At 35.9% G+C, this 16,036-nt stretch overlaps 1 protein-coding gene across 6 annotated transcripts in view; it reads right to left on the minus strand.

Annotated features, from left to right (window-relative positions):
• Positions 1–4,981: 4,981 nt before the first annotated feature.
• Positions 4,982–16,036, minus strand: part of LOC106099735 (neural-cadherin) — a 253,995-nt gene continuing 242,940 nt past the window's right edge. For 5 of the 6 annotated variants that reach the window (XM_013278372.1, XM_013278369.1, XM_013278374.1 and 2 more), the window contains 6 exons: positions 15,824–15,961; positions 11,950–15,746; positions 10,856–11,094; positions 9,672–9,875; positions 8,053–8,274; positions 4,982–7,352 (listed from right to left, as the gene is read on the minus strand). In XM_013278372.1, coding sequence (XP_013133826.1) covers positions 7,249–7,352; positions 8,053–8,274; positions 9,672–9,875; positions 10,856–11,094; positions 11,950–15,746; positions 15,824–15,961 — 4,704 coding nt within the window. In that variant the 3' untranslated portion in view covers positions 4,982–7,248. Of the gene's footprint in view, positions 7,353–8,052; positions 8,275–9,671; positions 9,876–10,855; positions 11,095–11,289; positions 11,526–11,949; positions 15,747–15,823; positions 15,962–16,036 lie in introns of all 6 variants that reach the window. The other variant, XM_013278371.1, reaches the window with a different exon arrangement.

The following is a 16,036-nucleotide window of genomic DNA, read 5'->3' on the forward strand; positions in this document are numbered from 1 at the left end:
GGCCTAATTTAAGTCCCTTTCTCTTTACCACCCTTTTCTTATAAGGAGAGGTTGGGAAGAGGAAGTGGATTTGACGGTGGAGGAGACACGTAGGAAGGGGAAATATCCTCTTTATGTGCGTCTCCTCCTCCGTCGTATAAGGGTAGGCAACGCATCTGCAATTGCGGATGTCTATGGGCAGCGGTCGCCTCGCCATTTTGGCGGTTTCAGGTGGCGCTTGCTCGTTTGCCACCTTATGTTATATAATAAAAATCCACCTTATTCCGTCACTAGGTTTCCGTTAGATATAAAAATGTCTACCTTAACCCCTTTGAAAATACATTATAGATGTTTTATTTCCACTCAATACACATGCCTAGTGATATTATAAAATTTTATTATCCGATGGTACACTGTCAACGAATATTTAATTCAACATAAAATATAAACAGAACTAAAACAACAATTGCATTCTCCGTATGTTTTCTGTGGCTATAAAATAAACACAGTTTGGAATACCGGTGGATGCAGATATCGTAGAAAATAGTGGAATGTAAATATTAGATGAAAAACGTTTGAATCGTGACGTGCCGCTGTAAAGGTTTGTAGATAAGGAATTTTGGTATGCGAGTGGTTCGGCAATGTTGAGTTAGTTGTTTGAAAAATATGCAGCCTTCAAAATACAATGTATTTAAAATGAAATTGTTATAAATAAAGATTCTCGCTAGACAGTTGGATTAAGGGTTCGATTCAAAAGGCAGTTATTTTAGAAACCGCACGCATTGTGAGGAGGCTCCTGTATCTGCCCTGACCAGTGGTTGCTTCAGGCATCGGATTTCGCAGCCGATGGTGCTCTATTTTTTATGTAATGTATTGTATTTTTATAAAAATCATGTAAAACATATTACGAGTACATACTAAATCTATATTAATATTATAAAGATATTTTCATTTTTGGAATTCACTGGGCCATTTTGAAAAATTCTTCCACCATTGAAAATCTACGTAATCACCGAGTAACATTTGCTACATTTTTTTACTTCGTATAGACAAAGTCGCGAGCAACAGCTAGTAAGTAATAAAGATATATGTTAGAGTGGTAATTTAATAAATCATATCCAAGATGATAATTCAGCTTTTAATGTAAACGATTTTAGTGATGTGAAAGTCGCAAGTGAAACCAAGTCTATTAATTATCGTAATTGAAAGCAGTCATAGCAAATATGTAATCAATTTAATAGAGCAGGACGAGACATACTTGACCATTGAACTGGAATAATCCGTACCTCCGTTATGACTTATACAAACTTCTTACCTCAATTTAATTGTCACTGTGCCCGACCTGTTGTATTTGATTAATTATTTAAGCTTAGTACCCATGAAACTCTACTGTTGAAAAACATGGACAGAAAACCTACAGTAATAAATTTAATTAATATTAAATATTAATAATGTTAATAGAGCGTTGGTGACTCAGTGTTTTAAGCACTTGACTTGTAATGTACAAGTCTTGGGTTCGATCCCCATGTGATTTTCGAATTTACATACGTTCTAACGGCGAAAATATTGTGATGCAACCTGCACATATCGGTAAGTAATTCAAACATATTTATGAAGTCAATCAACCCGCAGTGGGCCAGCGTGGTTAACTATGACCAATCACCCTAACTTAGGTTAGGTTTCGAGGACGCCTGGCTGGGTCGCGGAAGATTGCGCGAGTGTTCCCGTGACCCAGCCATCGGGGGACAGGAGGAACACCGCTGGGTTTTTAGTGGGTATTTCGGCCATTTTCCATCTTTTTGGCCGGCGAGTCCCACATACCCCCCCTGGTAACGGGGGGGATGCGTAAATGCATTTTCCCAGCTAGAAAAAAAAGGCTCCGAGGACGTATCGTGGGACATATAGTGAGCTATATAGATGATGATGAATGAAAAGATTCGAGTTAACATTTAGATTACGATTTATTATTATTTTGCACAGTATTCAGTAGATGTATAAATTGTTTGGTAAAAATAATAGAAAAACTTAATTACATTTTGGCAAGTTATCTTAAGAAATAGCGTGTAGACAGAGAAATGTGTATTTCGAAATAAACATAAACTCAAAGTTAAAATACTACACAGCGAAATTGCTTAAGTTTTTACATGCATGTAATAAACGAGTTCCACCGAGGGACAATTGTAAAGATAAATTTTAAGAAAAAAACTAGTTTTCGCCCGCGACTCCGTCCTTGTGGAATTAAAAAAACAAAAGTGAGTAGTCTATATGTTCTTCCAGACTATCCTCTACATCTGTACCAAATTTCATAGAAACCCGTTCAGCCGTTTAGGCTACAAACTTTAACAAACATCCATCCCACAAAAATTTCGCATTTATAATATTAGTATGAAGTATGATTGTGTAGAGAATTTCGTTTGGGCCATAAATTAATTAAATCATTGTCATCGAATACGTTTTCAATTTAAAATTTCATTAATTATCATTAGACGACAGCTGTAGTAATCATTATTCTATGAAGTTAAAATCGATATCGCTATTAAATATCAAATAAAAAATATAGCATTCCCAATATTTTTATATCATATGTTTTCCATTTGGCTATGAATTATCAAGTTTGTGGTAGTCTATAACAAATTTAAAGTAAAGCAAAACCTTGTACTCGAACACGGTTGAAAATTACACAAACGGCGTAACTTTAATCAGTCTGAAACACATAAGTACATACATGTACCCAAAACTAATCTCAACCTAAGCCTTAATACTTGTCAATTTGTTCTTCGTTACACGTAACCTTACTTTACCAACACATTATTATATTTTTAAGCTACTGATCTCTATCTATATTATCTTTATAATAGACTAGCTGTTCCTGTACGGGTTCATCCGCATTAAATTATGAAAATTTTATTTCATTGTTTACATTTTTCAAATTATCAATAGCAAATGTCAAAGTGACATGACATGACAAACCTTGGCAATCTTGTTTACTTAATGTTGGCAGCAACTTATGATCTCTTTCCCACATTAGGGATTTTATCCAAAATATTTACCCCCTAAGTTTATTGGTGTGAAAATATATAGCCTAAAGCGTGAAGTAAATATAGGGAATTTATGAAAAAAAGAATTATTCAAAAATATGCTGTTATTACTGACATCTTAGGCAAGAAAGACGTGTGTGTTTACGCTTTATTATAATATAGATAGATTGTAGTATAGATATAGATATCCTCGTAAGTAAAGATTTAATTTTTTTGGATTGTTGTATGTATTTAAATAAATCAAAAACTGGGCTGATTTCAAAAATTCTTGCATCATTAAAAGCCACATTATCAGTCTTAGCACACATCACATTGGCTTATGTTTTTAATCATTTAGTTTTACGCGGTCGAAGTCGCCAGCAATAGCTAGAGTTTTAAAAAATAAATTTAAGTAAGATACAAAAGTACTTATCACAGAAGTAAACTATGTTTATACTTCAAATTTATTTCACAGCGGGCGGCGCTATGAAGTCGTAGTAATTAACTTTCTTAAATTTTAAGGTTGGGTCTCATCTTTTGCCTGATAGCATTTAAATGTCCTCTTAAGTGACAATAATGGATAAGAGATAAAAAGAAAAGTGTCATTGTTAATATTGATGAAGCATGTTTTCCTTCAAGTAATTTGTTAGGAGTATCTTATTTAAGTTTACATTTAACTTAAAATGAGAAATTCTTGTAAAGAAACTCGTGTCTTTTGCTTTTGACGTGCAAACTTTACGCATACGTGCTGCTGTTCACTGCCGCTGCCGTTGCTCTTTTCATTACGTTTTGGTTGTCAACTAAAGAAATTACTGCACACGAGTTTAACAAATGATGTCAAAGTAAAAATATTACTAGTAAATTATTATATCTGCGCTCTACACCCACGTACAAATTATAAAAGTTTATTGAAGATAAACCCAGAAATACAAACCGCAATATCATCTTTCCAATCTATGTTGAAAAAGTATGAAGTTTTAGTAGAAGGTATAAGCCGACAGCAGGTGGACCGATGACTTAATGCGCACGGCGGGAAGAATAAATGCTGAAGGCGGAGAACTGCAATCTGTGGAAGGTATTGGAGAAGACTTATGTCCAACAGTGGACAGATAAAAGCTGAGAACGATAAGCAGAGGTTACAAATTAAGTTTTTGTTAGCTTATTGTCGTATTTCAATTGATTTAAAAATAAAAATAAACTCGAATTATCATAACATATAAAATGTGTATAAATAAATAGCAACTACTTTTACTTGTTTAAAGAATGTCTGAAGGAATCGATACCCAATCTGAAAAAACTCTCAATGTTTTATTTGCGCTACACAAAGGATTTTGGTTAAACTTTTTATACGGTTTGTAGATGCTTTTACCCATGACCGTGACCGTTACAATACATATCATGTTTATACTACATCCGACCCTTCCTCGATCTTATCGCTGACATTGTGGACGGTTTTTTTTTGTATTTTATTAACATATATGTATACTGTTACTTTCTTTATAAGTTGTTTTAAACATGTCTGTAAATTAAAGTAATTTGTCTGCTGTTGGTCATTTTTTAACCGATTTCCCAAAAGAAGGAGGTACTCACATCATCTGTATGTTTTTTTATATGTGTAAAGCATAGTTTACTTTAAATTTAGATGAATAATCCTATAGTTTCACTTATTCTACATTGTGATGTCCATGTTTTGCTGTCGATTCAATTAGCCATGAAGCAATATTCCAATCTTACCAATATTATAAATGCGAAAGTTTAGATGGATGTATGTTTGATAGAGTTTGTAGCCTAAACAGCTGAACCGATCTCGATGAAATTTGGCATACACGTAGAGGATTAGTCTGGAAGAACACAAAGGCTATACCAACTTTTTTAAAATTCTACTCGGATGGAATCGCGGGCGACAGTTAGAAATATATAAATACTTATTGATAAATGATAGACAAGGAGTGAAATGAAACATTGTTTTTTTCACATTTTATTATATATTTTATGTAATTGTCAGAATTGTATAACTTAATAATCACAGTTGAAACAAAACAAAACTATGTAGGTATATCGTAATTATAATCTAAAATTAATAATTAGGTGCAGTAGGCGCGGCGCCTCGTATTCTTTGTACTGGGAGATTGTGCTCTGCTGTCTGATAGTGTACACATTATTTATCAAATTCGCGTCGGAATTGTATTATTGCCATATGAATGATATACGTAGGAATTGGTAATTTACAATTACACGTACTGTAGTTACTAGAACACTAATTTGATTTCGGAATAGATAACACAGAACGTGTAAACGTTCCAGGAAATAATTTGCACAAAATGTATACATTATAAGGGTGCGTTTTCACATCACTTGCAGAATTTAGTAATCTATTTTAATTACATAAATTGTAACTTTTTCGCTAATCAATTTAAAAAAAATTACAGAAGTTACGAAGAAGGAGAGTTGTTTTTATAATGTTTGAAGTTTCGGATGGCTTGAAAATAAAAATTGTTAATTTTTACGGCTACTGAAAGCGCACCCTAAGACATCAGAGCCTACAGGGAAAACAAAAATGTTTGTTTTAGTACTCAGTGACGTAGAGCACATCGAATCGGAAAGTATACATCTCATAAACAGTTCAAAAACTTATAAAATACCATTGTATAAGACTGAAATATAAAATCGGACAAACTCTATAATAATTCGTCTATAATATGTATGATTACTGGCAGTGTAATGATAATGATATAAAATAATAAATGGAAAAAATTAAAAGCTAAACGTCACATCGATTTGGGCCTAACTATGTCTACTTACACGAATAGTAATTAACGAGAATTGCTTTATTGATAACTCGAGTATTCATCTTGAGTGCAAACTAGTGGGTGTTCTTACAGTAAGGTATTCATTATAAACAACCGAATCTACAAAAATCTTAGGCTTTCAAACGCATAATAAAAAATCAGTCATTTTAAAACAATTAAGTATAATATATTCTAAAATTTACACAGATCCTAATTCGATGTCGAAGTGAGACAGTTCCATTATAAACCTTCAATTAAATTAATTATTTTTCTTTACTATAAATTCTTAAAAATAAGGTTTTAAATTAGTGACTTTCTAACGGTTTCAACAACTATCTCACGTCAAAATCGATGGAATAATCTAGCACAACACTCTTAGTAAGTTATTGATATTTTTCTAGGTGCGACTAAATTTATATTTATGTAAATATACGAATAAATAAAGTGCAAACACTTAACCCTACCGTCGTCAGCTGCATTGATAACGCTAAAATTGGCACAGTCCCATTCATATCGCAGCGTCGCTTCCCCCTTGCGACCGCACGCACTCAATCCCCGAAGCACCCCAGCTCGTTCACTCACTCTATCGTCGCTGTTTGTCATTCGTTCCGCTGCTCATTCACTTGCACGCTATCATTCAGCTTCATGGTAGTCGTTATGCCAACACACAATCCTTCACAATGTTTTAGTACTACGTTAAGAAGTAGACCGTAGGTAGTCCTTTCCGTATCTCTAAATATTAACTAACACTACAGAGACATTTGGAGAGGAACACCAGATACTGTACAGTTTTTACACTGAAATTCCAATTTGAATGTTACGTTTTATTTAGCTAGGTAAGGGGTGGATGTCAAAAGTCGTATATACATCCCCTATATAATCCACGGATCCACTGAGCGCTATATTCGGCGGCCGAACGGACCATTTATCTAATTATTTAATAATATAAAATATAACATGTTCTTTCTATACTCCAATCGATTGTCGACTTTAAAGAAGGGCCATCCATACAGTGATATCACGTAAAGCTGTGAACTTACAAAATACTCGTATAAATTATTCACATTTATAGCACACTATCTACAAACACCCACATTCAGATTCACGTCTGGCCCTCCAGTTGAAATGCCCCTTATCTCGACAACTTCCAATAAAATACTGACTCATAATATGGCTAAGTATAATAAAAACTTATATCGAATATTTGGTGAGTACGTTTTTACTTTATAAAAGTCGCATTTAAAATAAGTTAATTTAAGAATAATTATTTTAAGCTTAGTGTTTATAAATAAAGTACACGTTGAGAACAGCTTGCCACGGCGATGTGTCACGTGATTAATATCAAACGAAATAGTAAAATAACGTAAGTTAAGGAGCGTATTTTATAGCGGCTTATGTCTTACAGGTTAGAATAATGGGAGACAATTGACTAAAACGCCGTGTTGCGGGCGAGGTTGCCGTGCTTAGAGCTGCTCGTCCATGTCGGGTCCGTAGAGGTCAGCCAATTTGTCAAATCTCGGTCCCCAGGCGCCCAGGTAATCGTATTCATGCGTCTCGTCGTCAGTACCTATAACAAACAATCAATACTTTAACACTTTCAATGCGAGTACGATTTTTACGGATTAAGCTTGGTTTTGAAGTTTCCACTTATTTTATCATTACCTATATCTATGTTTCAACGAAGTAAAACTTAACGTTTTTAAACAAAAGTATTTAAAGAAGTTATCGAACGAAAAAATCTATCGAATAGTTAAACGTAGGTGGGAAACCGGCCATCAGTAGTGTAAATTGGTACCAATTGGTACCCAATGCTTTGTTTTTTTGCTTATTTTCAGTCCCTAAAATAGGCCACTGCAATTGCATCTATGTAATTTCTGTATATCATCAGTATAATTAAATTTTATAGTTAATAATAATTTAATTTCGAATGTTACAAAAGTTAGTCGCAAATGGTAAACTCTGTTTACCAGTTCGTTAGGTCGCTTGTTAGGTGAAACTTTGAGGCTTATTCCGACCTACTTTATTCAAGGACTAAGTAACTTATTTTCTGATATAAACTTTTCAGTCTCTTCATTCACAGCTCCAACACAAATTGAATTTTATTAGTCAACGGAAATTTTGTTTATTACATTCTGAATTAAATTTTGTGAAAAATGTTCTTCAAGGGTAGCAGTGATAGTTTTATGGTTTCACTTTTAACACCTTATGTGATATTTATAGCGGATTTTTGGCATCGTTTAGCTACTTACTACTTAGTAGATACTTACCGGAAGCTAGGGACGACAAAGAGCCAGCGGTACTGCCGCCGCCCTCGTAAGCGTAGTTGCGGAGGTCGTCGAATGGTGGCGCATTGGGATCGCTGTCGGCCCGTCGCTTGTGCTCCTCGATGAACATGCCAACGTTGGTCTCGCCTGGCAGCGGCAGCACCGGCGGCACGCCTATAGCGACACCCATTGGGCCCACGCCGATACCCACGCCCATCAGTGGATCTAAGATAGTAAAAGATAGTAAACATTATGACAATTTTGTTCTTAAAGGTGACAACAGTTGGAGTGTAAAAAAATACCAAGGGTGCGTGAACTTTCCCTATATTGGATATACTCGTAGTTAGGTCTTAGTCAACCACACAAGAGTGACTTGGTTCAAATTTTTCTGATATAAATTAAGATGAACGCTTGGTCAATTAATTTGTTAATGTAATTAATAACAATGTAATGTCAAATATGATAATGCATTGCTCGTGTTTACACTTCCAGATATTACATAGCATACGTTAATTTTTTATATTAAGATTTATACAAGCTTCATTAATTCAATTCCGTTCCCTCAATTCAAAGATATTTTTATTTCTAATTAAATAACGTAAGAAATAATAACAGTGCTGCAAAATTAAATACGAAGCATAAATTATTACAAGATAATATTGTAGCGACTTCATAATTATTTCACGTACATTTTTATAGTAAAGGCATCTTTTAAAGCGTTTTAATTATTTTCTAAGAGGTAATGAAGTGAAATTGTTTCATATTTTTTCATGGTTTTATTTGAATATTTTCATAATTTATTTTTACTTATAGAATAAAATGACAACTACGTATGTATTACATTGAACCAAATTTCTTAAGAGATGACTACCGATAAGAGGAGTAAGTTTTAAATGTTATTTATTACAATAATTTTGAAGTTTTTTTTTTAATTTTAGCTTATGGTGACTTTATTAAAATGACTTTAAACATAATTTTTTACACAACAACTATTGTGGCAAAATTCAAAGAAATCATAATTTTTTTCATCCTATAAAGTTTATTTTGAAGCTATGAAACATTGTATCAGCGTGTCAAATTATCAATACTAGTAAGCTCTCGTAAGTATTGTTAGTTGTAAGGGATAAGTCACGAGACAGATAAAAAGACGTATGACATTTACAAGGGTACGGTACTTTTAGTTCCCTCACTAACAAACACTCCAACTGATAAAGAACTTCTGAGAATTTTATTTCAACTATTGATATAAGAAAATGCTACGAATGGAATACATACTCACAATATGTGAAATACGTATTTTATTCTGTAGATTAGAATTTTAAGACTCAGATAAAGTTAGTTCGGTGCCAGCACCGATTATTTTCAAAGGCAAAAGTCGTTCTTACGGGTGAGTTTAATTGGGCTGGATTTGCTATGGTACACTTTAAGTTAACACATCATATTAGCTTTCGCCCGCGACTTCGTCCGTATGGAATGAAAAGAAAAAAAAAGTGAGTAGCCTATGTGTTCTTCCAGACTATCCACTACATCTATACCGAATTTCATAGAAATCCGTTTAGGCTACAAATTCTAATAAACATCCATCCATTCATCATATAAACTTTTCCATGATTTATACTTACAAGGTAATTTAGCAGGTGCGTGGTCAGGTAGTGGTCCGCCGATAGGTATCTGCAGGGGGGTGATGTCAAAAGCGGTCATATCATCCTCGCCGCCCCCTTCGTCGTCGTAGTTAATAATGTTCTCGCGGACGTCGTCGTCCGGCCCCGGGTACTTGATGTGTGCCTCACGGCGACGGTTGTATACCACGAAGACTAACACCAGTACTGCGAGGAAATATATGCACATTTAGTTCAGATTCTATTTAAAAATATCCGCACACCCTCACTGTACTTTTATGAAACATCGAGACGAGTTTCCACTTTCGTAACCCTTATATGCCAACAAATTGATTACTGTCGTTTAATAAACCTGAGATGTTTTTATACAAGTATTGTAATATTTGCAATTATCGGTTACATGGACTCTTTTAAATACAATTGTGGTTGTATATAAGTTTTTAGGTAAGTAATGTATCGTTTCCGCGCAAGGTTTACGGTTGCAGCGCCAGACGAAGTTATCCGGCTGAGCCGCTGCTTCCATTTGCAATGCAAATGAGACTACACACTTTGTCTATTTCTATTTATGTACAGTAAGGATGCACGGAAAATACTTTTAGCTTTTACTTTCCGATAAAATATGTATTTACATCATATATCCTTGTTACAATATGGGTATAGAATATAAAGGTTTTAGGCCTATGTTTATAAGAAAATACAATAAAATATTTTGGTAAAATTTTTACCTTAAAACTATTTTTATTGATAAGCTAAGAGGTGACATTTTTAACGAAAGTAAAAAAATAAAATTAAAAGTGTAGCTATTAACTAAAACCTAATTAACAAAAATTGATGTCTTTAAACAACTTAATTAGTAGGCTCGTGGATTTGCTCTCAAATACATTTTAATTAAAACGATAATTTTTTCACCATATAAACTTTGTAATGAAGAATGTAAGTAGTGGGATTAATATCCAAAAATATCCATTCAAAGAAAACTTGTGCGTAAGGGATATTTTGTGTCCTTACGTAATGGTGAAGTATGTATTACATTTAAAAAAGTAGATAAGAAAACATTTTGTAATATGAAATAATTTAAACATGATGGAAATAAACCAAATAATGAAGTAATTTTAACGTAAGGTGGAAAGGAGTTAATGACTAAGTTCACAAGATGTCATGCAAATGATTAATGTGAAGGTGCTCACCTAAAAGCAAAAACAAACAGACAATGATAGCTATTATGAAATCTCTGGATGGGGTGATGATCCCGGAGGCTAGCAAGACTAGTTCGCAGTCATGCCCCGCGTAGCCGAGCGCACACACGCAGTCGTAGCGGCGTGCAGGCTCACGGTCCACGCAAGTGCCCCCGTTCAGACACGGCCGGCCAAGGCACTCGTTCACGTTGACGCACGTGCCTCCAGCACGAGTAGACCCTCCCGGACACCTACACACCGCATACTGTACCTCCCGCTCTCCCCTCCCCCGACATCCGCGCACTGAGCCCCTATGCATGCACTACAATATACCACTAATGCACATATATCTATATATGGGATGATGATGAGAGTGCGATCGTGAGTAGGTGAAAGGTAGCCTAGTTGGTAGGATCACGCACGAAGCGCGACTACGCTATGCTCACTCATTATGATAAGGAGGCACACGAGGATGGCGGCCAAGGCGCCCATGCTCAGCTTGAGCGTGCGTCCTTCCTGCACGAGCTCGCAGTTTTCGCCCCAGAAACCTTCGGGACAGTGGCAGCGGTAGCCAGGTTCGCGGTTGACACACGAGCCGCCATTGCGGCACGGGAAGTAGAGGCACTCGTTCTTGTCTACGCAACCCTTGCCGTCCGGCGACAATACCAAACCCTCACCGCAACTGGACACCATCGCAATATATTAACATATACACATTATAAAGCTTTTTTATTACAAAATATTAGTAAAATATTTTAATAATTACTTATAATAATAAAGCGTATAAAGCCTATAAAGTAGGTATACTAAATACATATAGTATTTAATAAACTGTTAGTAATATAGTTAACATAATATACACATAAAATATCATAGTTGATAAAAAGAAACTCAGTGCGCGACAACAAATAGACAAAATACAATTATTTCACAAATTTTAGACTTGTGCAAAAAAAAAACAAAATAATTTGAAACATTACCGTTAAACAAGTCACATATTTTGAGTGATTTTAAATCATCATCGAATAAATATTAACGTATCTTTTATTTTTAATTAAAAATATTAATCAAGCTTACTCTTAATTATATGTAAAAAATAAACTCACGTGCATTCATATTCATTCCAAAGATCGACGCATACGAAGGGCTCCGTGCAGTGAACATTGATGCAAGGACTATTTGATGGACAGTTACGGTCGAGATTTCGAGCCATAGTAGCTTGTCCCCATTGAGTGCCGTTCATGGCGGGCGGTAGTGGCAGATGTTTGCCTTCCAACCTAATATCGTCAAGACAACCTTTCTGGAAATCAGCATATACTTCGAACGTTCGAACACCAGTGTATTCCGCCTTACCACCGGCGTAAACTCCTTCTTGTTTATCAACTAATAGCCACTGATGACCTTCAAATCTAAATGACTCATTGTACCTTCTTCCTTCGCCGCCGTCTATTTCGAGGGTAGCAGCGCTACCATATCTACTGACGCGGGCTATATGCCATTGTCCATCATCAACAGATACTGAGTTGAGCCATACGTCGCGTTCCTCTGTTCGTAATGAGTTGAGATTGTAACGGAAATGTAAACGAGCATCTTTTACTTCAAGAATACCATACTCTCTATTGTGTTGGTCGCTTACTCTAAAGAGCTCTCCATGCGGCTCCCGGGTTCTAAAGCGTAGCTGTATTTGTGTACTAAATCTGTCCGGTTCAAAACTCAGTGCAAACTTCACGTAACTCTGTGGACGAAAACTAGTCGGCGTGGTGGGCAAGTTACAAGATGGACCAGTCCAACCTGGTTGGCACTGACAACGAGCTTCAGAGAAACTACCAACGCAATTTCCATGTTCCCAACATCTAGATGTTGCATCTGCTTGATTACAGATTTCTTCAGTCTGTGGGCATCCCGCAACAGAATTCCTGGACAATCCAGGATGGGCTAGGTCGTATAGTTTACTGTTGTGGATTAAATTACGAATACATCCATCGAATCCTTTTCCGATCGGCATAAATTGCCAATGGTAGTGAGTTGGATCGAAGTGGTCTATATACAAGCCGCCAATTTGTAGTGGTGCATTCACATTCAAGTACTCATTGAATGGTGGGATAGTACCCGAAGCTTGACAAGATGAATCATCAAATTCAGGAGGTGTTCCGTCTTCCATTTCTTGTATATCAGCTGATTTGCAAAAATCTACTACCATTCTTACGTTTTCAGTATCCCAGAAAATATCAATTCGATGCCATTCACCGTCGTCCAAAGATTTTTTAGTTTTCACTCTTAGTTCTAACGTACCAGAGCCAAAGTCGATGAGGAGTCGTGGATTACCCCTATCTAGTTCTACAGATATAAAATCAGAAACCATTATTTCTTCAGGCTCAGGTGGTACTATGGGTCCGTTATAAAGTAATACTCCTTCAGATTTTCTTGTAATAAACTCAAAACTCAGATGAGAATTATCACACATTTCCAGAGCCGGGTACCACGCCCATCCGGTACCCCTAAAGCTTCTCGATGTTTGTTGACATCTTGGACCTGTATATCCGGGTGGACAGGAGCACGTTAAGCCGTATTTGCCTTCTATACATCTTCCTCCATTATAACAGGGCGAATTACGACATGTTTCAGCTTGAGTAAAGTTTCTGGCGCCACAAGTACATTCAGCGATCACATCAACTCTAACACCAACAAGAGCAGTTTTATTTGCATTAACCATGTAAGGTAGATTACTTATATCAAGGACATTGGTGCAAGATCCTTCACACATTTGATTTTCATAAATACATTCATCAATACCGACCATGGTTATGTTGATTCCTACAGATTTTTCAATTTCTTCTCGATGCATGAGTACAATTCCATTTAGACGAATTGGTTTGTAGAAATGAGCTCCATGTGCTGAAAATCGTATATCAGTCACCGGTGGGTGCTTCTTTCTCAGTTGAACACTGAATATATCGATATTTTCCCTTTCAGTGTTAAGCAAGTCTGCTAATTTGTCTTTGAAAATATCCAGTTTACTTCTAGATACACTGAGTGTTTTATAATTCCAAACACGGATAAAATCTTCATCGGATATACCCGATATCCGAATGGAACCCGAATTTATAATTGCTTCATGTGTTATTTCTTTGACATACACAGTAACATTAGCTGGAACATCAGTCTGAGTATGTTTTCTATCATAAACTTTAAATTTCAAGTGGTATCTACCTTCCCTTGTCTTGTGTTTCATTTGAATCATCCCTGTTTCTTCGTTCAAAGTAAAGTTTGGATGTTCTGAACTTTCCCAATAGAACTTTTTGTCCGGTAAATCCCAGTCATCTAGATCATACACATATACTCGTCCGATTTCAGTGTCTGGTGCTTGGCCTTGGTAATTATAGACAAGAATTTCCTTAGAACCGGGTTGCATTTTATTGTCATTAACATCTCCGATAACCACAGTTAGTGTACTGGTTCCAGTCATGGCTGGATTACCATGGTCTTTAATAATAATCGGAATAAGATATTCTTTTTGCTGTTCTCTATCAAACGATCTCAAAGAGGACACTATAGCCATTCCGTCTCCGTTTGCACCTTTTTGATCTTGCTCTACTTTAAACGATGCTCGTATTATATCATCTGCACCAGGATCCAGCCGGAACTGGAACGGTGGTCCGTTACTTTTAGACCTATCATCGTCATCGGTCGCCAAGATTTCTGCTACTTTTTTCGGTGTTATGTGTTCCGTCAAAACTGGTCTATAGTCTTTCAAGAAGGTGGGTGCATTGTCATTTATATCTTGGACTATTACAGTCAACGTTGCGGTTGCTGTTCTTGGTGGGACACCGTCATCGATAGCTAATATTTTGACTTGATGCCTTGGCGTGTCTTCTCTATCTAATGCTCTTTGTATACTAACTGTGCCTTCTTGATTAATAGAGAACTGTCGCTTTCTATCAGAAGATCTATCGATAGCATAAGAAACTTTACTTTTTCCACCTTGGTCGGGATCGGTGGCTTTAAAGGTTTCAAGGCTCTTGCCAACTTCTGCATTTTCATATACAGATACCTCTATGTTAGCTCGTTCAAATTGCGGTTTATTGTCATTAATATCTCTTAGCTTAACCACAACCCACGAATAGGCCACATGATATTTATCATTGTCATTGTCTTCTCCTTTATCATTAACTTGTATTCTAAATCTAAAACCGTTACTTTGTAACTGATCTTCATAATCCAAAGGTTGAACTATTTTCAACGAACCAGTACCGTCATTATTTCTAACCATGGTAAATTTATCTGCTCCATAACCACTGTTTTCAATAACTTTATACTGAAATTTATTTGTTTCATCCTCGTCATGAACTGTTACGGTTAGAATAGGCATTTCTGGTAAATTAGTGCCATCGGTTTCATCAACTTCAGTAAACCATTCATCTTTAGTAAATTGTGGAGGCATGTCATTGATATCTTTGACGCGTATTGATGCTGTACCCGTCCCTTTAAGCCCCCCTCCATCAGAAGCGACTATTTGTATTGAATAATCAGGAGTTCGTTCACGATCTAAACAACACACTGCAGTTTTGATAACACCAGTTTCTGGCTCAATTTCAAATATGGGTGAACCGGTTTCTTCTTCAATGACATTCTTTTCAATCGAATACCACAACTTCGCGTTGTTACTCTCGGCAGGGTCATCGTAATCTAATGCAGTCATTGTCATAACAACCATGCCTGCAGTACCGTTTTCTGTAACATTCCCAAAATAAACTCCTTGTGGGAATATAGGTGCATTATCGTTAATATCCTTAAGATTCACTTGAACATCCGCGTAGCCTACAAGGCCTTCCCCACCCTCATCTTGAGCGAATACCGTAAACCTCCATTGTGGTCTTCCATTTGGTTGATCACGATCCAACGGCTGGAATAAAAGTATAATTTATTACGAGATAAACATGAGTTAACGTTAAATAAATAAAATAAAAAATTGCCATTTACCCGAAGAACGAATATTTCACCCGTAGTGCGATTTATATCAAATTTGCTATTTGCAGGATTATCTGCATCAATTCCCTGGCCAGTTAAAAAGTATACGATGTTTTGTTGCCGATCTTTATCGCCGTCCGTCGCTGTAACCTGAGATAAAAATGTCAAAAATATCCATTAATATTTATACGATATATCAAACATTACTAACACAAGTAGTAAATG

This window comes from Papilio polytes, unplaced genomic scaffold (assembly GCF_000836215.1).
Source record: "Papilio polytes unplaced genomic scaffold, Ppol_1.0 DF824102.1, whole genome shotgun sequence".
Classification (NCBI taxonomy): domain Eukaryota; kingdom Metazoa; phylum Arthropoda; class Insecta; order Lepidoptera; family Papilionidae; genus Papilio; species Papilio polytes.